A 17596-nucleotide genomic window follows, 5' to 3' on the forward strand; every position below is an offset into this window, starting at 1 on the left:
CCGGGAGATGACGATATTTTGATTTTCCAGGAGCTGGAAGTATGAATCGACATTAAAAAAAAAAAAAAAAAAAAAATCTAATTGATGAGTTGGATTCGGAAAGTATAAGTGCATCCAGTGTATTCTATGTAAACTTTCGGTGTGGTAAAACATCGATGGCCAAAGTGCAAAACCACATATCTCCGTTTGCGACGTTGCAGACTTTTCGTTCTCCACGGCAGAATGACACTCTAAATGTACCAGCGGGTCGATTGTTGAATTTCTATCGGATAATCCGGATCGATACATCCCTATCTTAGCAACGCTTTTTATCGATTTAGGGTCATTCGATATCGATTCTAAATTCGAGCCGAAGGAACCTTCAATGAAGTTAAACCTTGAGCGATCATCGATTAAAAACTCTCCAATTTTCCAGGAATCCCAACCATCATTCCACAACCGATGCCATTGGTCGAACTACCTCCGCTGCTGACTGTGGGGTCGGCCTTATTCTACAACCCGATCGCGCAAAGGACCCTGTCGATCGCCAATTATTGGCACGACCCCTTCCAGGATCAACTCTACCTGCGGCAGAATACGTTTCTACCTTATTATGATAACAGGATCCGCTCGGAGAGGAGCGCGTCCTACAAGGAGGCCTTCGTCAAGCTCAGACGCTTTGTCGCCATTCAGGGGCCTGGAGATGGAGTTATTGACCCGTGGCAATCTGGGTATGTCGGATATCGATGAGCGAAGTATGAAAACGATTCCGGTATCTTTTTCTGTAATATTTACTGAGCTACTGAAGATTTTCAAGAGGTATTACTTTAACTTTTTGAAAGGAAAAAAAAAACCACTCACGGAATGCTTGATGGATTTTTAAAGAGTTTTCAACACTTCTCTCGTTGAGTTTGATTTCTCATAGGTCAATTTTTTTCGAAATTAACTATTGGAAACTTTTATGTAAATACATTTCTTTTTTTGTTGTCTTTTCAAAATGCTTCAATTTTTTTTTTTTTTTTTTTTTTTTTTTTTTTTTTTTTTTTTTTTTTTTTTGGTAGTCATAACTAAGGAATCAGCCGTAACTTATCCAGCTGAGAACTGACCCGACCATTTACTTATTTTTTTTCCAGTGATTTTTCGTTTTACAATAGATTGGGCACGGTGGAAAACTACACGCAAAGGGAAGTATACACGGAGGACTTGTTCGGGTTGCGAACACTAGATGAGGATGGGAGATTCATCAAGTATATTCAAGATGGCGTCGAACATTTCGACTGGGTCTTCAATAATGAAGTGATTGAAAAATACATACTTCCTAATCTAGATTAGTGTCTGTTCTCTTTCATGAATGACTAAGATGGAATGACTGAAGCTAGTATAAACAACTGAAAAAGGCCGTGAACGTGTTAAAAAACGAATAAACTAACAGAACCAAATGTTTTTAACGGAGGAAAAATGTTATTGACGGATTTTGCCAATTCGCGGAATTTGTATTAGTTCTTATGGAGAAAAAGAAAAAAAAAAAAAAAAAAAAAAAAAAAAAAAAAAAAAAGTGTCTCAAAGCATGGGTACTTTTGGAACCAACCACCTATATTTTCTCGGTAACGCACTAATGCAATTCCAGCTGTCACTGTTATATTTGAACAATATTGCTTCCTGTTTAATGCATGAATGAGGATAAAATAAAATGATTCTGTACAGTTTAATTTGTAATTCATTTCCTGTTTCTATTATATTTCCTTCGCAAGTGAAAACTCAGGGGTCACTCGGTTTCTGAAATTAACTACTTTCTCCAATGAAGAACTGCAATTTCTGGCTCATTCATAAAAGCAAACATTTCTATTTTATATATATTTGTTATGCTTATAGTTTAATGAGCTGACAGATTGCACAATTCAAGGGCATTGGGGGGGGGGGGGTGCGATTTTTTAGTCTATGACAAGATATAGATCTCTTGCTAAAGCAACAGCTAGGATTGAAAGCGCGTAAAATTCAAATTCGAAAGAGGGAGTGACACAATGCACTTTAAAGTTGGGCTGAACGAGAGGGTTTTGTGGGGGAGGGGGGTAAAATAATCGCCGGTTGAGCCTTACCTCCCGCCCCCCCCCCCCCCATTCTTCCAGGCACCATCCTGTTTTTTGTAGAAATAAGTGAGCGAGCCAATAACGAGATTGTCATGGCTGGCGTAAGAATAGATTTTGGAGGAAAATTGACCAGGCACCGAAGAATCCGCAAATTAAGTCGCTTTCAGAGTGAACGATTCTTTGCAAGTTCGAGACATTATCAGTCCGTTTTCTGAATGACACACGCCCGACAAGAAAATACACTGATGGACCCGGTGTGACATGTGACAAATTAAGTGCAATAAGTACTCATGTAAAAATGTGTAATTTGCCTGTTAAGTTTTTCTCGCGCAATGTTGCCAATTATCAGGGTTGGTTTTTTATCCAGGAAAACAGAGCTGAATCCTCGTGTTTCTAGACTTAAAAGTGTTGAAGGGTAAGGCGTTTTGATGAAAAATGCATTTCAAACGTACATTTTATTATTTCAATGTTTCTTTCACAATGATACTTGAAGCATAGGTAAGTCTGTGCTTGAAACCTGAGTAATGCAGTCCATGAAAAGGAGAAAAAAAAAAGTCAAATAGGTTGACGCATGAGCCGAGGTTACTCAAGTAGAAGCCTGAGTTTGGAATTCAATTTTAAACTCTGCAGATTATTTTGGACTGATTTTTAAAGATTTTATGAAGCCACAAACTGTTTTTAGAGTTTCAGATTAGCATCCAGGAAACCCACATTAGTCATGTTTTGCACCGAAAGGTTCGTTCGACAAGGGCTGAATTCAAACTATTCAATCATAAATCGAAATAAAATTCCAAAAATACAAAAGAAATTTTAGTTTTTTAAAGTACACGATAATGAGCGCCTGGTTCAAAAATGCTTAGGATGTTAAAAAAAGAGATGTAAAAGAAAACCGACCTGGCCTCATTGGTGAACACTATAACTACAAGCTCCATTCTTACGAAAAGCATTTTAAATAAATGTAAAAACATTTTTTTGATCGAAACCCATGTAAAATACGTTGCTGATACATCATAATCACCATTTTCCATTCAAACTTCACCAAACTTTCAAGAACATAACTCTTTTCTACGTAGTCGAAATATCCAGAAAATTTTAGTTTATAAAGAATTAATGTTCCTCCTGTTTTATCTCCTCATGATCGTGCAATGTGCAAAAGTTGCTGGATAAGGCAACCGACTTCAAAAAAATAATGGGGGGGGGGGGGCTGTTCTGATCAGTGGCGTGGCGTGCTTAGTGATATATCGATTGATCTGCCATTTAAACCTAAGGAAGAAGATCGATATACAGGGTGTCCGCAACGAACACCTTAATAATCGATTCTTCGCTATACTTTCAAATGGGGAAATATCGATAATCGATCATTCACGCCACGCCACTGGTTCTGATGCAGGTACTTGTGAGTTTTCCCCATCAAAAATTCAAAGTCGAGAAAGATGTATTGAATTTGAAAAAAATTAAAGTATATATACTCAACATTGAGCCAAATGGAGGAATAAACTTTAAGCCTCTTTATCTCGGTTTAATTTTGTGGCTACGTGGTGCACTCCTGTCAAACTCGGTACAGTAGAACTTATTTATGCTGAAAGGAACTTTATGTGCAAATGGTTTGTGTGCAACATAGTTCCTTTTAGCATAACTACGTCCATTGTGATCGTAAACAGTCGTTCATTACCAGCCCAAGTGGGATTTTTCAACGAAAAAATCGCGATTTGTTGCGATTTTTCCGGCGATAAAATTGCTAAGATCATCAACATTTGAGCGATTATCCTCGATCTTGTTGCAATAAAATCGCGATTCTATCGCCCGGTAGTTTATTGCGATATTATCGCAACAAAAATCGCGATATATGGCGATTTAATCTCGGTTTTATTGACGAAAATTGACCACGATTTTATTGAACAAAAAATTGCGATGCATAGCGATTTCATCGCCAAAAATCGCAATTTTTTATTCGATAATATTGTGATAAATTGTCATCGATATAATCGCGATAATCAACCGATAAAATCGCTATTCATCGCGATCACTGCTACTTGGGAGTAGACCCTCGGGAGGGCTGAATAGGTCCCTGTCCCCTACAAATTTGCTCTAGCTACGTTTACGTTAATCACTTTCGTGAAACTGGTTGTTTGTTTACCATATGGCAACCAACATCCGATACGTGAGCCCTCTACAACTTCAAAGCCATATCAGAGAACTCTTGTCTTAATATGCTGTGGTAAATGAATTCGCGGTACCTCTTTGAATCAAGTGAGTTTATTGCTGCCTTACGGATAATGTTATTGCCCTGTGTCGTGATGTAAAAAGGGAACTCTACTTCTGGTTTTCGAGGATTTGTAGAAGTTTTGTTCTTTCCGCCGCTGGTTTCGTCTCGTGAGTTGAAATGTACTTTAAAATGTCAAATACATTAATTTTTTGGCTTATGGAAGAGGTGAAAGTGAACCTGCTCCTATAGTGATGAACGAGATCGAAGATTCAAAAAGCAGAAAAATAAATACATTCTTTGGTACGTTGATTCATTTTACGACTTTATTGTATATTTTTAAATCAGAGTGTTTTAAATCGTCCAATCGTTTCTTATCCAAAATTTTATTTATCAGACTTTATTTTTCTATTTCTACTAGCCGAAAAATAACACACACCACGTGGACTGTTTTCCACTCTAAAATGAGGAAGATCATTGTGCGACATGTCGTCGAACACTTTTAAACGTTAATAAAATTGAAAAGATGAAAATGAGGCCAAGGGGATCGATCGACCACTTTGACATCATCCCCTCTCAAGTATACATATTGATACCAACTCGAGAACTAAGTGACTCAAAAATGCTTAACATAATGAACATGTTATGAGCTTTGCCGCATAATGATTCTTGCGGCAAAGTTGCGTTAGATATTCATTACATTTCCATTAACCCAGAGGGCGCGTTGAACCCTCTAAGGCTGGCTTCGCGGGTCCTCCGGGTCCCCCAAGAGGTATTCTAAATAGACAAAGCTCATCTAAATGCTGGCTCTTATCGATATCCGCAAAAATCATGAAAATTGGCCGGGTAGGTCAGGGCTGGATTCACCTACTTGCCGCCCGTGGGCCGCCTATATTCTGCCGCCCCCTTCTCATTCGTTTTGAAGCTCGATAAAAACCATCAAATGAACGTGCCAACGGAGGAGGGGTGCATAAGACGCATTTACTCGTGCTGAACACATTTTTGGGGAAAGCCCTGTCAACACTACCAGCAAAAGTTCACGAAACTTTGCGCGAAAGTTAAGTTCCGTAAACCTATCTCTGTGTGGACAAGGCCTTCCATTCATAAGAAATGAACGAAAAAATTATGAAAGAACAAACATAAATGTGGTTCAATGATTTTAACTTCCGCCGCCGCGCCGCGCCGCGCCGCGCAGACCGCACCGTGTTGGACGCAATGCGTTAAGTATTCACGCAGTCTTGTAGGCGCTATGCGTTTCACGCTGACCGCACTGTGTTTGGCGCAATGCGTGAAGTATTCATGCATTCTTGTAGGCGCTATCCGTTTCACGCTGACCGCAATGACCGCACTGTGTTTGATGCAATGCGTGAAGTATTCGTGCAGTCTTGTAGCCGCTAGTATGTGTTACATGCCGATCGCCGCGACGAGAGCTTCTCCTTTTCATCTCAAATCCTCGTTATCATTTCTCTCTGAGTCGCGCCGTTCCAGGCCAAATTGCGTGTTTGGTCTCTCTCTTAGCTCGACTTATTGAGGGTGCTGTCTCTTGTATCACTAAGAGACGACAAAATTAGAAATGACCATACTCTCAGGAAATGAGAGAATTTGTCGCCTTTTCTCGTTTGTAATTTTGTTTTTATAAATCCGATTTTTTTTATACCTACACTTTACAAAATTGCAAATATTTGCCGCCCCTCTGATTTGCCGCCATGGGCCGTGGCCCATGTGACCACCCCCTTAATCCGGCCCTGGGGTAGGTAGGTCTTCAGAAAAAACTGTGCCAAAAAATGAAAAAGTGGATTAGCAAGGAGCATAATAGTTATATTGATCAATGCTAATTTTAAAGAAGACATACATTTCTAACAAGTTCGCGACCTCTTCTGACGTAAAGTGCTGCGGTCTGAGTGACGTTCAATTCTCTTAAAAGTGCTGTTTAATTATTATTGGTTTGAGTTTACCTCAAAAAAGGACCCTTACTTAATTAGATTAACTATTCAGGTTTCAAGAAGAAAATTGAAACGAAAATATACTATATATTTACTTATATAATATTCTTATCATATAATTTCAACGCAGGTGCAGGCGTTTCTGCGGAAGAATAGAGAAAAGAACATATAAATCTTGATCAGAATTTCAAGAAGCGCTAGAATGAAATGCACCGGCGAGGGGGCGATAGCCGTCATTATCACTCTACTTTGCAGGATCAGCGACCAGTACAAGCCAGTCTTTCTTCTGCATGGGGTTTCAGGGAACTCTACCACCTTTGAGCACCTCATCGAGAGAATAAACCAGGTTTTTAGTATTTTCATTACTGGAAGTATGTGACCTTCGCCGGAGATATAGTCTCTACATCGCGGCAAAATTTTCAGTTATGCTACTTTTGTCAAGCTGAGTCAAGAATTCGAATTCTGAGATTTCAACGGAAAACTATCGATTTATCCTAAATAACAATATTTTCGAGAGCTTTTTTTTTAAATTTGTGTGCCAAAATAAAGAGTGTGAAGTTGGAAGCGAGGAGCTTGGAGGACAAAGCGTCTGAGTGCAGTTTTTGCTATTTCGTAAAATACGTGTTCGAAATTTTGAAATTACTTGAGTCCTTTGGCGGAAAGATAGTTCAAACTAACTTCGATGCTTGAAAATAGGATTTTGGGAGCGAATTTCTCACAGCATACGTATTGAGCCTAGTTGTATTTAAAATCATTGATATATCTCAATTTTGTCAAAAACTGCACTTATGCGCCTTGTCCTATAAGCCCCCGATTCTGATACAATCTATACTAATTGAAAAAACTCCGAGCTTCTGTATAAGTGATGTACAAATATTTGGAGTAGTTGTTTGAGTTCGATTGACTCATGAAATATTGATTTTGAACCGTAACTCATATTTTTAAAGATATATAATTATATGTAAGGTACTGTTAATTGTTAAGTGTTCAGTAGATTAATGGCTAGAGTCGATCTCAAAGCAGGGATATTGCCTGGTGAGTCTCAATTCCGACCGAATGTTTTATGCAATAAAAATCTCCTTCAAGTAGAGAGATAGGCAAAAACGCCTTCCTCTTCTTGGAATAGTTGCTCTGCATCAGCATTTTAGCTGAAGCTGACAATGAGAGTATTTTGCTGTAGTATTTCCCCGCGCAGTTGAAAATGTTTTCAGGCACATCCAGGCACCGTCATCCACAATTCTAACGCTTATCCAGACGCTCGCAGTCTAACCCCGCTTCCGGTTCAAATAGCAGGAGAGCTTGGCGAAGAATTTCGAAATTTTTCCATGGAGTATCCAGATGGATTTCATTTTATCGGTGACGTTTCCTCAGAACCAGTCACACCTAATTTAAGAACATTACGTTTGAATGAAGAAAAATAAAAAATAGACCCTTACCAAATTTTAAATTACAGAAGAGCACTATTAAAAATGGCAAACACGCTAACTCGTTTTTGACGAACAAACGTGAATTAAAGCTCTACAAATATTATTACAGCAGAGGCTGCATATTAGTTTTGGATTTCTACTCGAATTTATACCTACCTCTTTTTATTTTATTTTTTTAAAGTGTTGCCTCTGACCTTAAACCTATCTTAAATTTTTTCGATGCAGTGATTAGTTTTTGATAAATCAGAAATACTCAATGCCATGTCGCTGATGGATCCAGCAATTTGGCAAAACCGAATTCCCTCCATTTAAACCTATGTTAAATAGTGCATAGGTGGATCCAGACACTTTGAACAAGGAGGGGGCGCGAGGGGGGGGGGTCAGGGAACCTTCCCCAAAAATTGTTTGAATTTTTGAATTTTTGAAGTATCTAAGCAGTTTGAACCAATATTGTCATGAATATGAATAATCACTACATATAAACGTCTTTCCTTTACCTTTTCTCCGTTCCTTCCTTATTTCTTCCTTCTCTTTTCTTCCTCATTGTTTTTGGGCTAACGGGGGGAGGCGTACACCTTCGAGGTGCGCCCCTCCCTCTCATGGATCCACCTATGTTGCAATGTCATGAGGAGTGATAATTATACAAACATTCGAGTTAGTTGAACAATTTTGTTCTTGTAACGTTTCTTTTAACTTCCTGATTTTTTTCGTGTTATGGAAAAGGATTTTCTCAGGGGAGCGTTTTAAGCAGGGGTCTGATCGAGTCGTACGAGGAACACACCGTCCAGAATTACATCGCCATTTCAGGACCGATGGCTGGTCAATACGGTGAGGCATACTTACTTTTGGGCATACATGGTGTCGGTGTCAAGGTAGTGCTAAAGGTGGTGAAATGTTGGTTTCGTGGCGGTGGTACCATGTAAATGAAAAAGAGATGTTTACAAGGGCGGAATAACTGTGAAGTATTATGAGAACGGTTATAGGTGAAGTTAGGAAGCGTAGATTTGCGAGATATTACAGCAAAAGCACTCGGAAAATTAAAACCGACTTACGAAGTGCTGTTCTGCCGTAGTAAGGAAAAACGCCGTATGAACCTTCGTCAGTTGCCTAATTTACTTTGATTAAATACAACTTTTCAGGAAAACTCGTGAACATTTCGTCACCTTCCCGGCAAAGTATCACAAGCGCCATTTTTACCGAAATTGAGTTATGAATAGTTCCGAAATAACGAGATGCATTTACATACGAAAATAATCATTTTTTTTACAACAAATATGTAGAAATATGAATAAAAGTCGATTAAAGTTGATGTACTTTCGTATCACAAGCGCCATTTGGGAGAAAAGTATCACAAGCGCCAAGTTCGGCAACCGCGTACCTTTCTGATTGTTTTACAATTTTTGTCACGGCAGTCTTCGGAATGACTTGAAAGTAAATTATTTTCGCATGTAATTACATCTCGTTATTTCGAATATAATATTTTTTTTAGACTAAATATAAATAAATATTTAAAATACTCCTTTGAAGTTGACGAACTTTCGTATCACAAGCGCCATGTAAGAGAAAGTATCACAAGCGCCAAGTTGGGAATAATCGCTCATCTCCAGGGTTCTATTTGATCCCGTTTTTTCTTGGTACAATTACCATTTATGAAATTGGTAATTTTACCGAGAAATCTCGGGAAAATTATTGACTTTCCCGGTAATTTTACTGATCCCCGGTGAAACGCGCAATATTTTTTATCGATTGTAGTAAAATTACCGGGATAAATGGCAAAGTTACCGGAATTGATTACCAATAAAAGTGGTATACTTGCCTGAAAAAAAACGTATCGATCTAAATTATCCGACAATTTTAGGAAAATATGTCCATAAATTTCTTCAAAAATACATGTTTTTTACGCGGGAATTTGGCAACTCTCGAATGTACATACGACGTTTTTCCTTAGCACGGCAGTATTGAGAGGTGCGTTGCGTTAAGGCGGAACTGTCATCCCGAAGTGGAGTCACTTGAGTCTAGCGATGACGAAGGATTTTGCGATCAGCTTATGTACCTAGGTATTTAATATCAGCTGTTCTCTTTTGCAAATTGAACGTTGAAAAAAAAAAGTATTTTTGTAACTTTAAAATTAACTTTTCTGGCGTCAAGAATAAGGAAAAGAGAGACAATAAGGTAGGTACAGACGAAAAACTTCATCCCTATAACTATGAAACGAACTTGATTGGTTGCATTACACGCGACACAGGATATTTAATTCATTTACCTACTAGACACAAATCCTATACAAGACATATAAACACCAAAATTTGAAAGTTGGAACGCTGGAGAAGGCTCTTGGAACAGTTCATCTAGAATTAAAGTGATTTTGAAACTACGTGAGAGGATTTTTCTTCAATGGAAATACCTCTCATCTAACGGGAGATAGCAATTTCTTCACTGTCTTCACAGGTTTTCGTTTCATTTGTCGCAGATCATCACGGATCAGTAGTTTGTTACTCTATACGCAGAGATAATTAATTGCATTTGAAAAGAAAAAAAAAAAGAGAAAAAAATAGACAAATTGATTCTTTTTTAGAGTATCTTACTGATAATTGGACGTATTTCTGTTAAACGGGACTAAGCGCCATGGAAAAGCATTGCGAGTATAGGACGGAAACGAGCATCGCGTTCCGCAACACTCGCCAACCCAAGCCCCCCCCCCCTCTCCCTTCCTCCCCCTATGGCGCTTAGTTCCGTTTGATAGAAATACGTCCAATTGTTCCGTCCCGATGGCACGGCCGATTTGAAGTCATAAGAATTCTTTCCGCAGATATAGAAGTTACAAAGGTCTGTTTATGATGTACTGAAACCTCAGACAGTGCTATTGCGAAATAATGACGATATTTGGATTGCATTTTCCAAAAAGGAACCACTAGCATTGCAATGATGCTGAGATTGTGCAACTTCATCCTTTGCAATAAAATTGCGGAAATTGTGAAAAACTATGAAATTTAGATGGTAATTTTTGTCTTAAATTTACAGTTTTTAGCGAGTAAAATAGAGACTATTAAGGGATAATCAGGTTTTTTCCTCCAAGACAAAAGAAGTTGCACAATCGAAGGCCTTGTCCACACGAACGCGGTTCGCGGAACTCAGTTCGAGGAACTTGTTCCCGGAACAAGTTTTTTGCTGAGCTGAAACTTATTCCTCCAAAACCTGAAATTTCCCCCGTGCTCCTAGCTTCTAAATATGTTTCTTTTGATGTGAATTTGCTTGTTTTTGTTTTTCACGTCCTTTACATATGATCTTGACATTTATTTTTGTTACTTTGGCGGTCATTATAATCTATTATTTTGCAATAATTGTACAGTTTTATTGAAGTTCCGGTTCCAGTTCGGACGAACCCGTGTGGACAGCATGCCTCGTTTCAAGGAATAAGTTCCGGGAACTGAGCAAGTTCGAGGAATAAGTTCCGCGAACTGCGCTCGTGTGGACAAGGCCTTAGCAACATTGCAATGCTATTGGTTCCTTTTTGCAAAATGCAATCCATTTATCAGTGGGGCAAGAATGAGAATTTTTTCACAATTTTTAGTACGTTTACATATTTTTAACAGTTTTCTTTTATTTGCGTTTTTTCACGTTAGGACCAAGCAGTTTAGGTAACTTCCCTTTGCCCTACCAGACAGGGTTCCTCGTGTTTTACAACCCTATAGTGCAACGCGCCGTCTCCATATCTAACTATTGGAACGATCCCAACCACCAGGACCTGTATCAGATGACCAGCATTTACCTTCCGTACATCGACAATCAAGTCCTCTCATCTTCTAGTGAATCCTACAGAAGGAGCTTTACCAAACTCAAGAATTTAATTTGCATCGGTGGACCTCAAGATGGTGTCATATCGCCGTGGCAATCAAGGTAGATACTCATTTCACGATTCCTCGACACCCCCCCCCCCCCTTCTGCAAAAATATCGCGAGGAATTTTGGACATATTTTTTGTCATAAAATAAGAATTCCAGATGAAAAATTTCCTGTTTTTCACATGCAAAACGATCGGAAATGTTTCTTCTGAGGCTCTCATAGGATTAGATCAGATTTTCAAGGGTTGGACACGAAAACGGAAACTGGTAATTATTAAAAATATGAGGTCTTTAGCGATCAGACTTTCTATTCGTTTTTGTGTTTGATTTGTACGTGTCATCTACGTAAAAATTTTTCTTACGTTTCATAGTTGCGCCATGCCGCTCAAACGACATCAAATACAACTATTTTAGGTTCACCAGATACATGGACAAAATCTCCTAGGTACTGGACAGTTTTCTTTATGGAAATCCACCTACTATAAACCAAAAGTGCATTGGACATTTTGAAAATTGGACATTTAAAATGAGACATTTCCACTGAGAACCTGCTCAAAGGCTGTCTGTGTTGCATTCATTAGAAATGAAGGCGTTTTAGCCTTTCTTGCCTTTCATTAGAACACAAACCTTGTCTAAATCTCAAGTTGTTGCCGGAAAATTGCACCTTTGAATGATGTGACAAAGAGGACAGAAGTAGAGTGGTAAATCGAGATAAAATCACAACAGTTTAAAAAATTAAAGTGCCGGCGAGTTTTTTTTAAATGCCATGATTTCATCATAATTCACCCTTGTTAAATCGGCACAGTGAATCCGCGATCGCTCTTTGTGAGAGTAAGAGATTTAATTACGGTCAAATGCATAATTACAGCGCTTGAGGTACTCAAAATCTAACACCGACAAGAAAGAGAAAATAACTATTTGCAAGTAAGTGCCCATTGAAAGTCTGTTGAAAACTACCTCTTACACGACACGTGGTTTCATTTGATTAGACCTCCAACAGGCCGATAATTGGAATTGATAGACAAAGCTATAGACAAAGAAAACAAAAGGGATATGGAAGGATCCTGGTGAAAGCAGGTATGCAATAGACTAACTAGAGGCAATCCATGAGAGACCCTGAAGTTAGTCCATCATTTTCTCCCTTAGTCTATGGGAACAACCCATTTTAACCAATTGGATCGCTCCATACTCCCTATGGCTTCTTTGTCTACAGCTTTGTCTATCACTTTCAATAATCAGTCCGCTGATGAGAATATAGCTCTAAGGTTTCTAGATAAATTATTGTGGCATATATGTAAGGAAAAACAAGTACCTAATACCTTATGGTAGAGAACGGTTACTCAGGAAAACAATTATCGGTTGAATTTTTATTTGCAGCCATTTTTCATACATACAAACAAACGGAGAAATCATCAACTACAGAGAGCGAGAGCTTTACATGAACGACTCCTTTGGTTTGCGGACTCTGGACCAATCAGGGAGATTTCACATCTTTGAAAAAAGCGACGTTTTTCACACCGATTGGGCTTCAAATGATGATGTCATAGATCGATTTATTCTTCCGTTTTTAGATTAAGACAAAATAACCGAGAAAGCATCACAGTCTTGGACCTTCATAAAGTTCTCAAAAGTGGTTACGTGACAGCTTGAAATGTATGACCATTGACCATAACATGATGTACGTTGTATCTATTATTTTCTCTTCGAGCACTGAACCAGAGAGAGTTCTATACTCTCTGCCGCGATGGCCGTTTAAAACGCCTTCAATAAATTGAATAGACACACCGAGCTCCTACGAGGTCGAATAGTGGTATCATGCCCAAGAGCACATATCGTAGATTATCAACCCTGTTGACTCTTCGGTGATTTTCTTGGCAGTCAAAAATTCTGAATCAAGTACTTAATTTGAATAGATGCTTTAAGTCCCTGGTAAAAATTGGAAGTGTGTCGCGTTTTAAGGATGGACTGAGCTTTAGACGGACTGAAACATCTAAAGATCCTTAAAACGAGCACTAGAAAGAGGAAGAACTGTGGGAGAGCAAGAATTGAACGAACAAGTTGAATGCACGAAATGATTATATTGAGAACGAATTTAGAAAAGTTACAGATTTACAGAGAGGTAGAATAGTCACACGGGGTTGTGCCATAGGGGCGAGTGGCACATACATACTAGTATGGGTCAGATGTTAAAAGACCATGAGAAATAGGCAGCACAAGCTTTTATAGGCTTGCTGACGTCACGAGTGGCGAGACAGCAAGTCTATACACGATTGGCTGGCTGTAATCAGTGGAGCTATCAGTTGCAAGTTGAGTAATTAATCTAATGGGTGATTGTAGGTGATGGTTCGAAGATAAAGACGAAAAGTTGAAAAGTGGACTAGATCCAGCCATCCCTAATGAGTATAATGAAAGTGAATGAAAAATGTATAAGTTAAAGAAAAATAAATAAGGGTATCGTTGCTGCACTACGGTACACGCGACACAGTAGAATCTGTGTTCTAAAATACCATATAGGTACTTACAGCCGGCTGTAAGATTTCCAATAGCTTCTATAGCCGGCAACACAATTTCTTATAGCCTTTTATAGCCGATGGCGATTAAGCAACAGCCTGGCGATAAAGTGTGTGCTGAACGTTACTAATTACGGATGCTAGGACTTAGTGAGTTTTTGGACTACCGCTCTCTTTTTGGGCCGTAGGTAGTATCTTGATTTATTTTGCGAGGAAAGCTCCGTACTTTTGAAGGATGCCTGCCATTCCTAATATGTTGGAGCGCCTTCAATTTCGTATGATACTGTGCAATACCTCTGGTGTGAAATAGTTACTTCAAGCGCCGTGGTACTCTGCGGCGCGTCGTGGCGGGCGGGCAGCGCAGCCAGCGCGCATTGGCGCCTACAAACCTAACAGGGATACTTCACGCATTGCGCAATGCGTGAAGTATCCCTGTCAGATTTGTAGGCGCCAGTGCGCCGCTGCTCCGCTTTGTGTTAGGCTCTAATATTTAATCTCGTGAAGTCAGCGTTTTTCAACTCATGACTTTGAAATGTTTGCACACTCTGTATGGAGTATTCTCATTTTAATTGATGAAAAAAAAATATGTAGTAAAGGAAAATACAATGTGCGTTTTGTAAATATTAAGGTGATTCCGTACAAACTTAAGGATTTACAAAGCACACGAATTTCTACACAATTTCTTATAGCCGATGGTGAAAAAGCAACAGCCAGGCGATAAAGTGTAAAGCCCGGCGATAGGAACTATAGCCCGGCTGTATAATTTTTTATCGCTTCGTGTAGCCCGGCCGTATGATTTTTTCCTTTTTCTACAGCCAGCTATCTGACTTTCTATCGCCTTCCTCAGTCGGCTATAAGAACTCCTATGGTATTTTGAAACGCATCTCCTATAGCCAATTTTTACCAGGGGTTACCTTAGGGTGCGTCAAAAAAAATGAAAGTCTGAAATGTTCCGCTCCCCAGGCGGCAATCGATGACGTTTGGTAAAAAAACATGTTTGCCAAAATTTGGGCCAATTTCAACCATTTTAAATGGTGCCAAAGGTCAATTTTGTGACGAAATTATGATATTTTGGTTTAGACCTCGATTTCGTACAAAAAACTCGATTTTACGCTGAAATCGTGCGTTTACGAGAAAAATGCCAAAGAACTCGACTTGTAGAGAATGAAATTTTACATTAGGAGGACGTCTTTGTAACCGATAAAAAACAAATTGAATTAGAAAAACTCAACTCGGTATTTATTTTTTTGGTCCTCAGAATTTCCGAGGTCTTACAAAGTAGAGGTTTAAAAGACTCATTTTTCACGAAAATAAGTCGAAAGAGGGTATAAATGAACTGCAGGCAAGTGTTGAGGATGCAAATGTCATCAGAACTTCTTCAGTTTCAAAAAAAGTTCCAACTATTTTGTACAATCCTCCAAAAAGTGTACGGCTCGAGAAGCAGGATCGTGCTATAATAGTAAGGGGAAAGTGCGGTTTGACCGGGAAAAATTGCGTTACAAACTTTCCCTACCTATGTAATCGTCATCAGTAGGTCCTCCTGAACAACTTCCTAAAAGTTAAAAATGGCCCGACCCCGGAACACCCCTCAAAAAAGTTAAAATTGAAAATGGCGGCCGTAATAAGAGGGTCCGGGAAATCGGTATTTTAAAATGCCCATTCTGTCTCATCATGCGAGGTATCATTTCCTATGTTATTTTGGTCGTAGATTTCATAAATGAATTCCGCAAGGCCCCTTCTGAGCTTACGTTTTTCTCGATAGTCGTATGTTTCCTTAAATTTCCTTTATTAAATACATTTATAACATCAAATTTAAGTTTCTTGGCCATAAATACATGAAAATAAAGACACTTCACTTTCCTTGTTCCTTCGGTGAATATTTAAAAAAATGCAACCTCCTGCCTTTCACATTTGGCCGCCATCTTTGATTTGGAGCGCCCCCTTTGGCCGGAGGGCCTTGCGGAATTCATTTATGAAATCTACGACCAAAATAACATAGGAAATGATACTTCGCATGATGAGACAGAATGGGCATTTTAAAATACCGATTTCCCGGACCCTCTTATTACGGCCGCCATTTTCAATTTTAACTTTTTTGAGGGGTGTTCCGGGGTCGGGCCATTTTTAACTTTTAGGAAGTTGTTCAGGAGGACCTACTGATGACGATTACATAGGTAGGGAAAGTTTGTAACGCAATTTTTCCCGGTCAAACCGCACTTTCCCCTTACTATTATAGCACGATCCTGCTTCTCGAGCCGTACACTTTTTGGAGGATTGTACAAAATAGTTGGAACTTTTTTTGAAACTGAAGAAGTTCTGATGACATTTGCATCCTCAACACTTGCCTGCAGTTCATTTATACCCTCTTTCGACTTATTTTCGTGAAAAATGAGTCTTTTAAACCTCTACTTTGTAAGACCTCGGAAATTCTGAGGACCAAAAAAATAAATACCGAGTTGAGTTTTTCTAATTCAATTTGTTTTTTATCGGTTACAAAGACGTCCTCCTAATGTAAAATTTCATTCTCTACAAGTCGAGTTCTTTGGCATTTTTCTCGTAAACGCACGATTTCAGCGTAAAATCGAGTTTTTTGTACGAAATCGAGGTCTAAACCAAAATATCATAATTTCGTCACAAAATTGACCTTTGGCACCATTTAAAATGGTTGAAATTGGCCCAAATTTTGGCAAACATGTTTTTTTACCAAACGTCATCGATTGCCGCCTGGGGAGCGGAACATTTCAGACTTTCATTTTTTTTGACGCACCCTAGGGTTACCTGTCCTAATTACATTATGCTTAAAATTTTCCGCACTGCGTTCCAACAGGAGAAGAAAAGAAGAGTAAATGGAAACATCAGTCTTCCAAGAAATGCGGTATATATTCCAGAAAATTTGGCAACGTGTAGATGTAATTCTGCACATTCGGCATTACAATAGACTACTCATTCGAAAAGGTCATTGAAGGAGACACATTTTTAAAATAAGGATCTGCTTGTTACCACGATAGTTCATGGAAATTTAAAGAACCGCGACGGCAATCAAAGCGCCTTCAATTTATTGAATAGGCACACCGAGCTCCTAAGAGGTCGAATAGTGGTATTACGCCAAATAGCACTTATCACATAATAAGATTTTGTACTACAAACCGTGCGGTTACTTCGGTGATCTTTATGGCAGCTTACAAATTATTTAGTTTTTTTTTAAAATTAATTTGAATATTTTTCTTTAAATTACCCAGAGCAAATTACTTATGCCTAAAATTTTCTGTATCTATCTTTACCGTGCCAAACATCGTGTTTTATGATGCTTTGAAGATTCAAATACGTCATTCAAGATGTCATTAATGGCGGCTTAGGTGCGATGATATAAACCTTAATAACAATAGGTACTTGAGATTTCCACATTTAAGTAAAATCGAAATGGTCTCAAAGCTGTGGAAGAAGAGATTCCCTGAAATTTTTCATTCCTTGATGAATCTCGGTTAGGTATTCCTGGTCTACACATCAACATTCTTACAATAAAGAGGAAAGCAAAAATTTTGAAGAGTCGCAAACAAGGACAGGATTCTTCAGTGCAATCGTTAATGCCAAAAATTAAGTAATAAA

General features: G+C 38.7%; 2 protein-coding genes across 2 annotated transcripts; both read left to right on the plus strand.

Moving 5' to 3' along the window:
- Nucleotides 1-421: 421 nt before the first annotated feature.
- On the plus strand, nucleotides 422-1513 carry LOC109030455 (lysosomal thioesterase PPT2 homolog). The gene is made up of 2 exons (XM_072296815.1): nucleotides 422-710; nucleotides 1113-1513. Exons 1-2 carry the CDS (start codon nucleotides 442-444, stop codon nucleotides 1309-1311), a joined length of 468 nt encoding a protein of 155 aa, XP_072152916.1. The 5' UTR covers nucleotides 422-441; the 3' UTR covers nucleotides 1312-1513.
- Nucleotides 1514-4197: 2684 nt separating this feature from the next.
- LOC109030443 (lysosomal thioesterase PPT2 homolog) lies at nucleotides 4198-13695 on the plus strand. Its single transcript, XM_019041395.2, has 6 exons — nucleotides 4198-4572; nucleotides 6343-6558; nucleotides 7424-7568; nucleotides 8363-8467; nucleotides 11263-11536; nucleotides 12858-13695. Exons 2-6 carry the CDS (start codon nucleotides 6415-6417, stop codon nucleotides 13054-13056), a joined length of 867 nt encoding a protein of 288 aa, XP_018896940.2. The 5' UTR covers nucleotides 4198-4572; nucleotides 6343-6414; the 3' UTR covers nucleotides 13057-13695.
- Nucleotides 13696-17596: the final 3901 nt, after the last annotated feature.

Source organism: Bemisia tabaci, chromosome 2, assembly GCF_918797505.1.
Source record: "Bemisia tabaci chromosome 2, PGI_BMITA_v3".
NCBI classification, from domain to species: Eukaryota; Metazoa; Arthropoda; class Insecta; order Hemiptera; family Aleyrodidae; genus Bemisia; species Bemisia tabaci.

Coding starts and splice junctions, on each gene's coding strand:
- LOC109030455 (XM_072296815.1), top strand. CDS start 442: ATGCCATTGGTCGAACTACCTCCGCTGCTGACTGTGGGGTCGGCCTTA. Junction 711..1,112: donor ATTGACCCGTGGCAATCTGG/GTATGTCGGATA, acceptor TTTTTTTTCCAG/TGATTTTTCGTTTTACAATA.
- LOC109030443 (XM_019041395.2), top strand. CDS start 6,415: ATGAAATGCACCGGCGAGGGGGCGATAGCCGTCATTATCACTCTACTT. Junction 8,468..11,262: donor ACCGATGGCTGGTCAATACG/GTGAGGCATACT, acceptor TTTTCACGTTAG/GACCAAGCAGTTTAGGTAAC. Junction 11,537..12,857: donor ATATCGCCGTGGCAATCAAG/GTAGATACTCAT, acceptor TTTTATTTGCAG/CCATTTTTCATACATACAAA.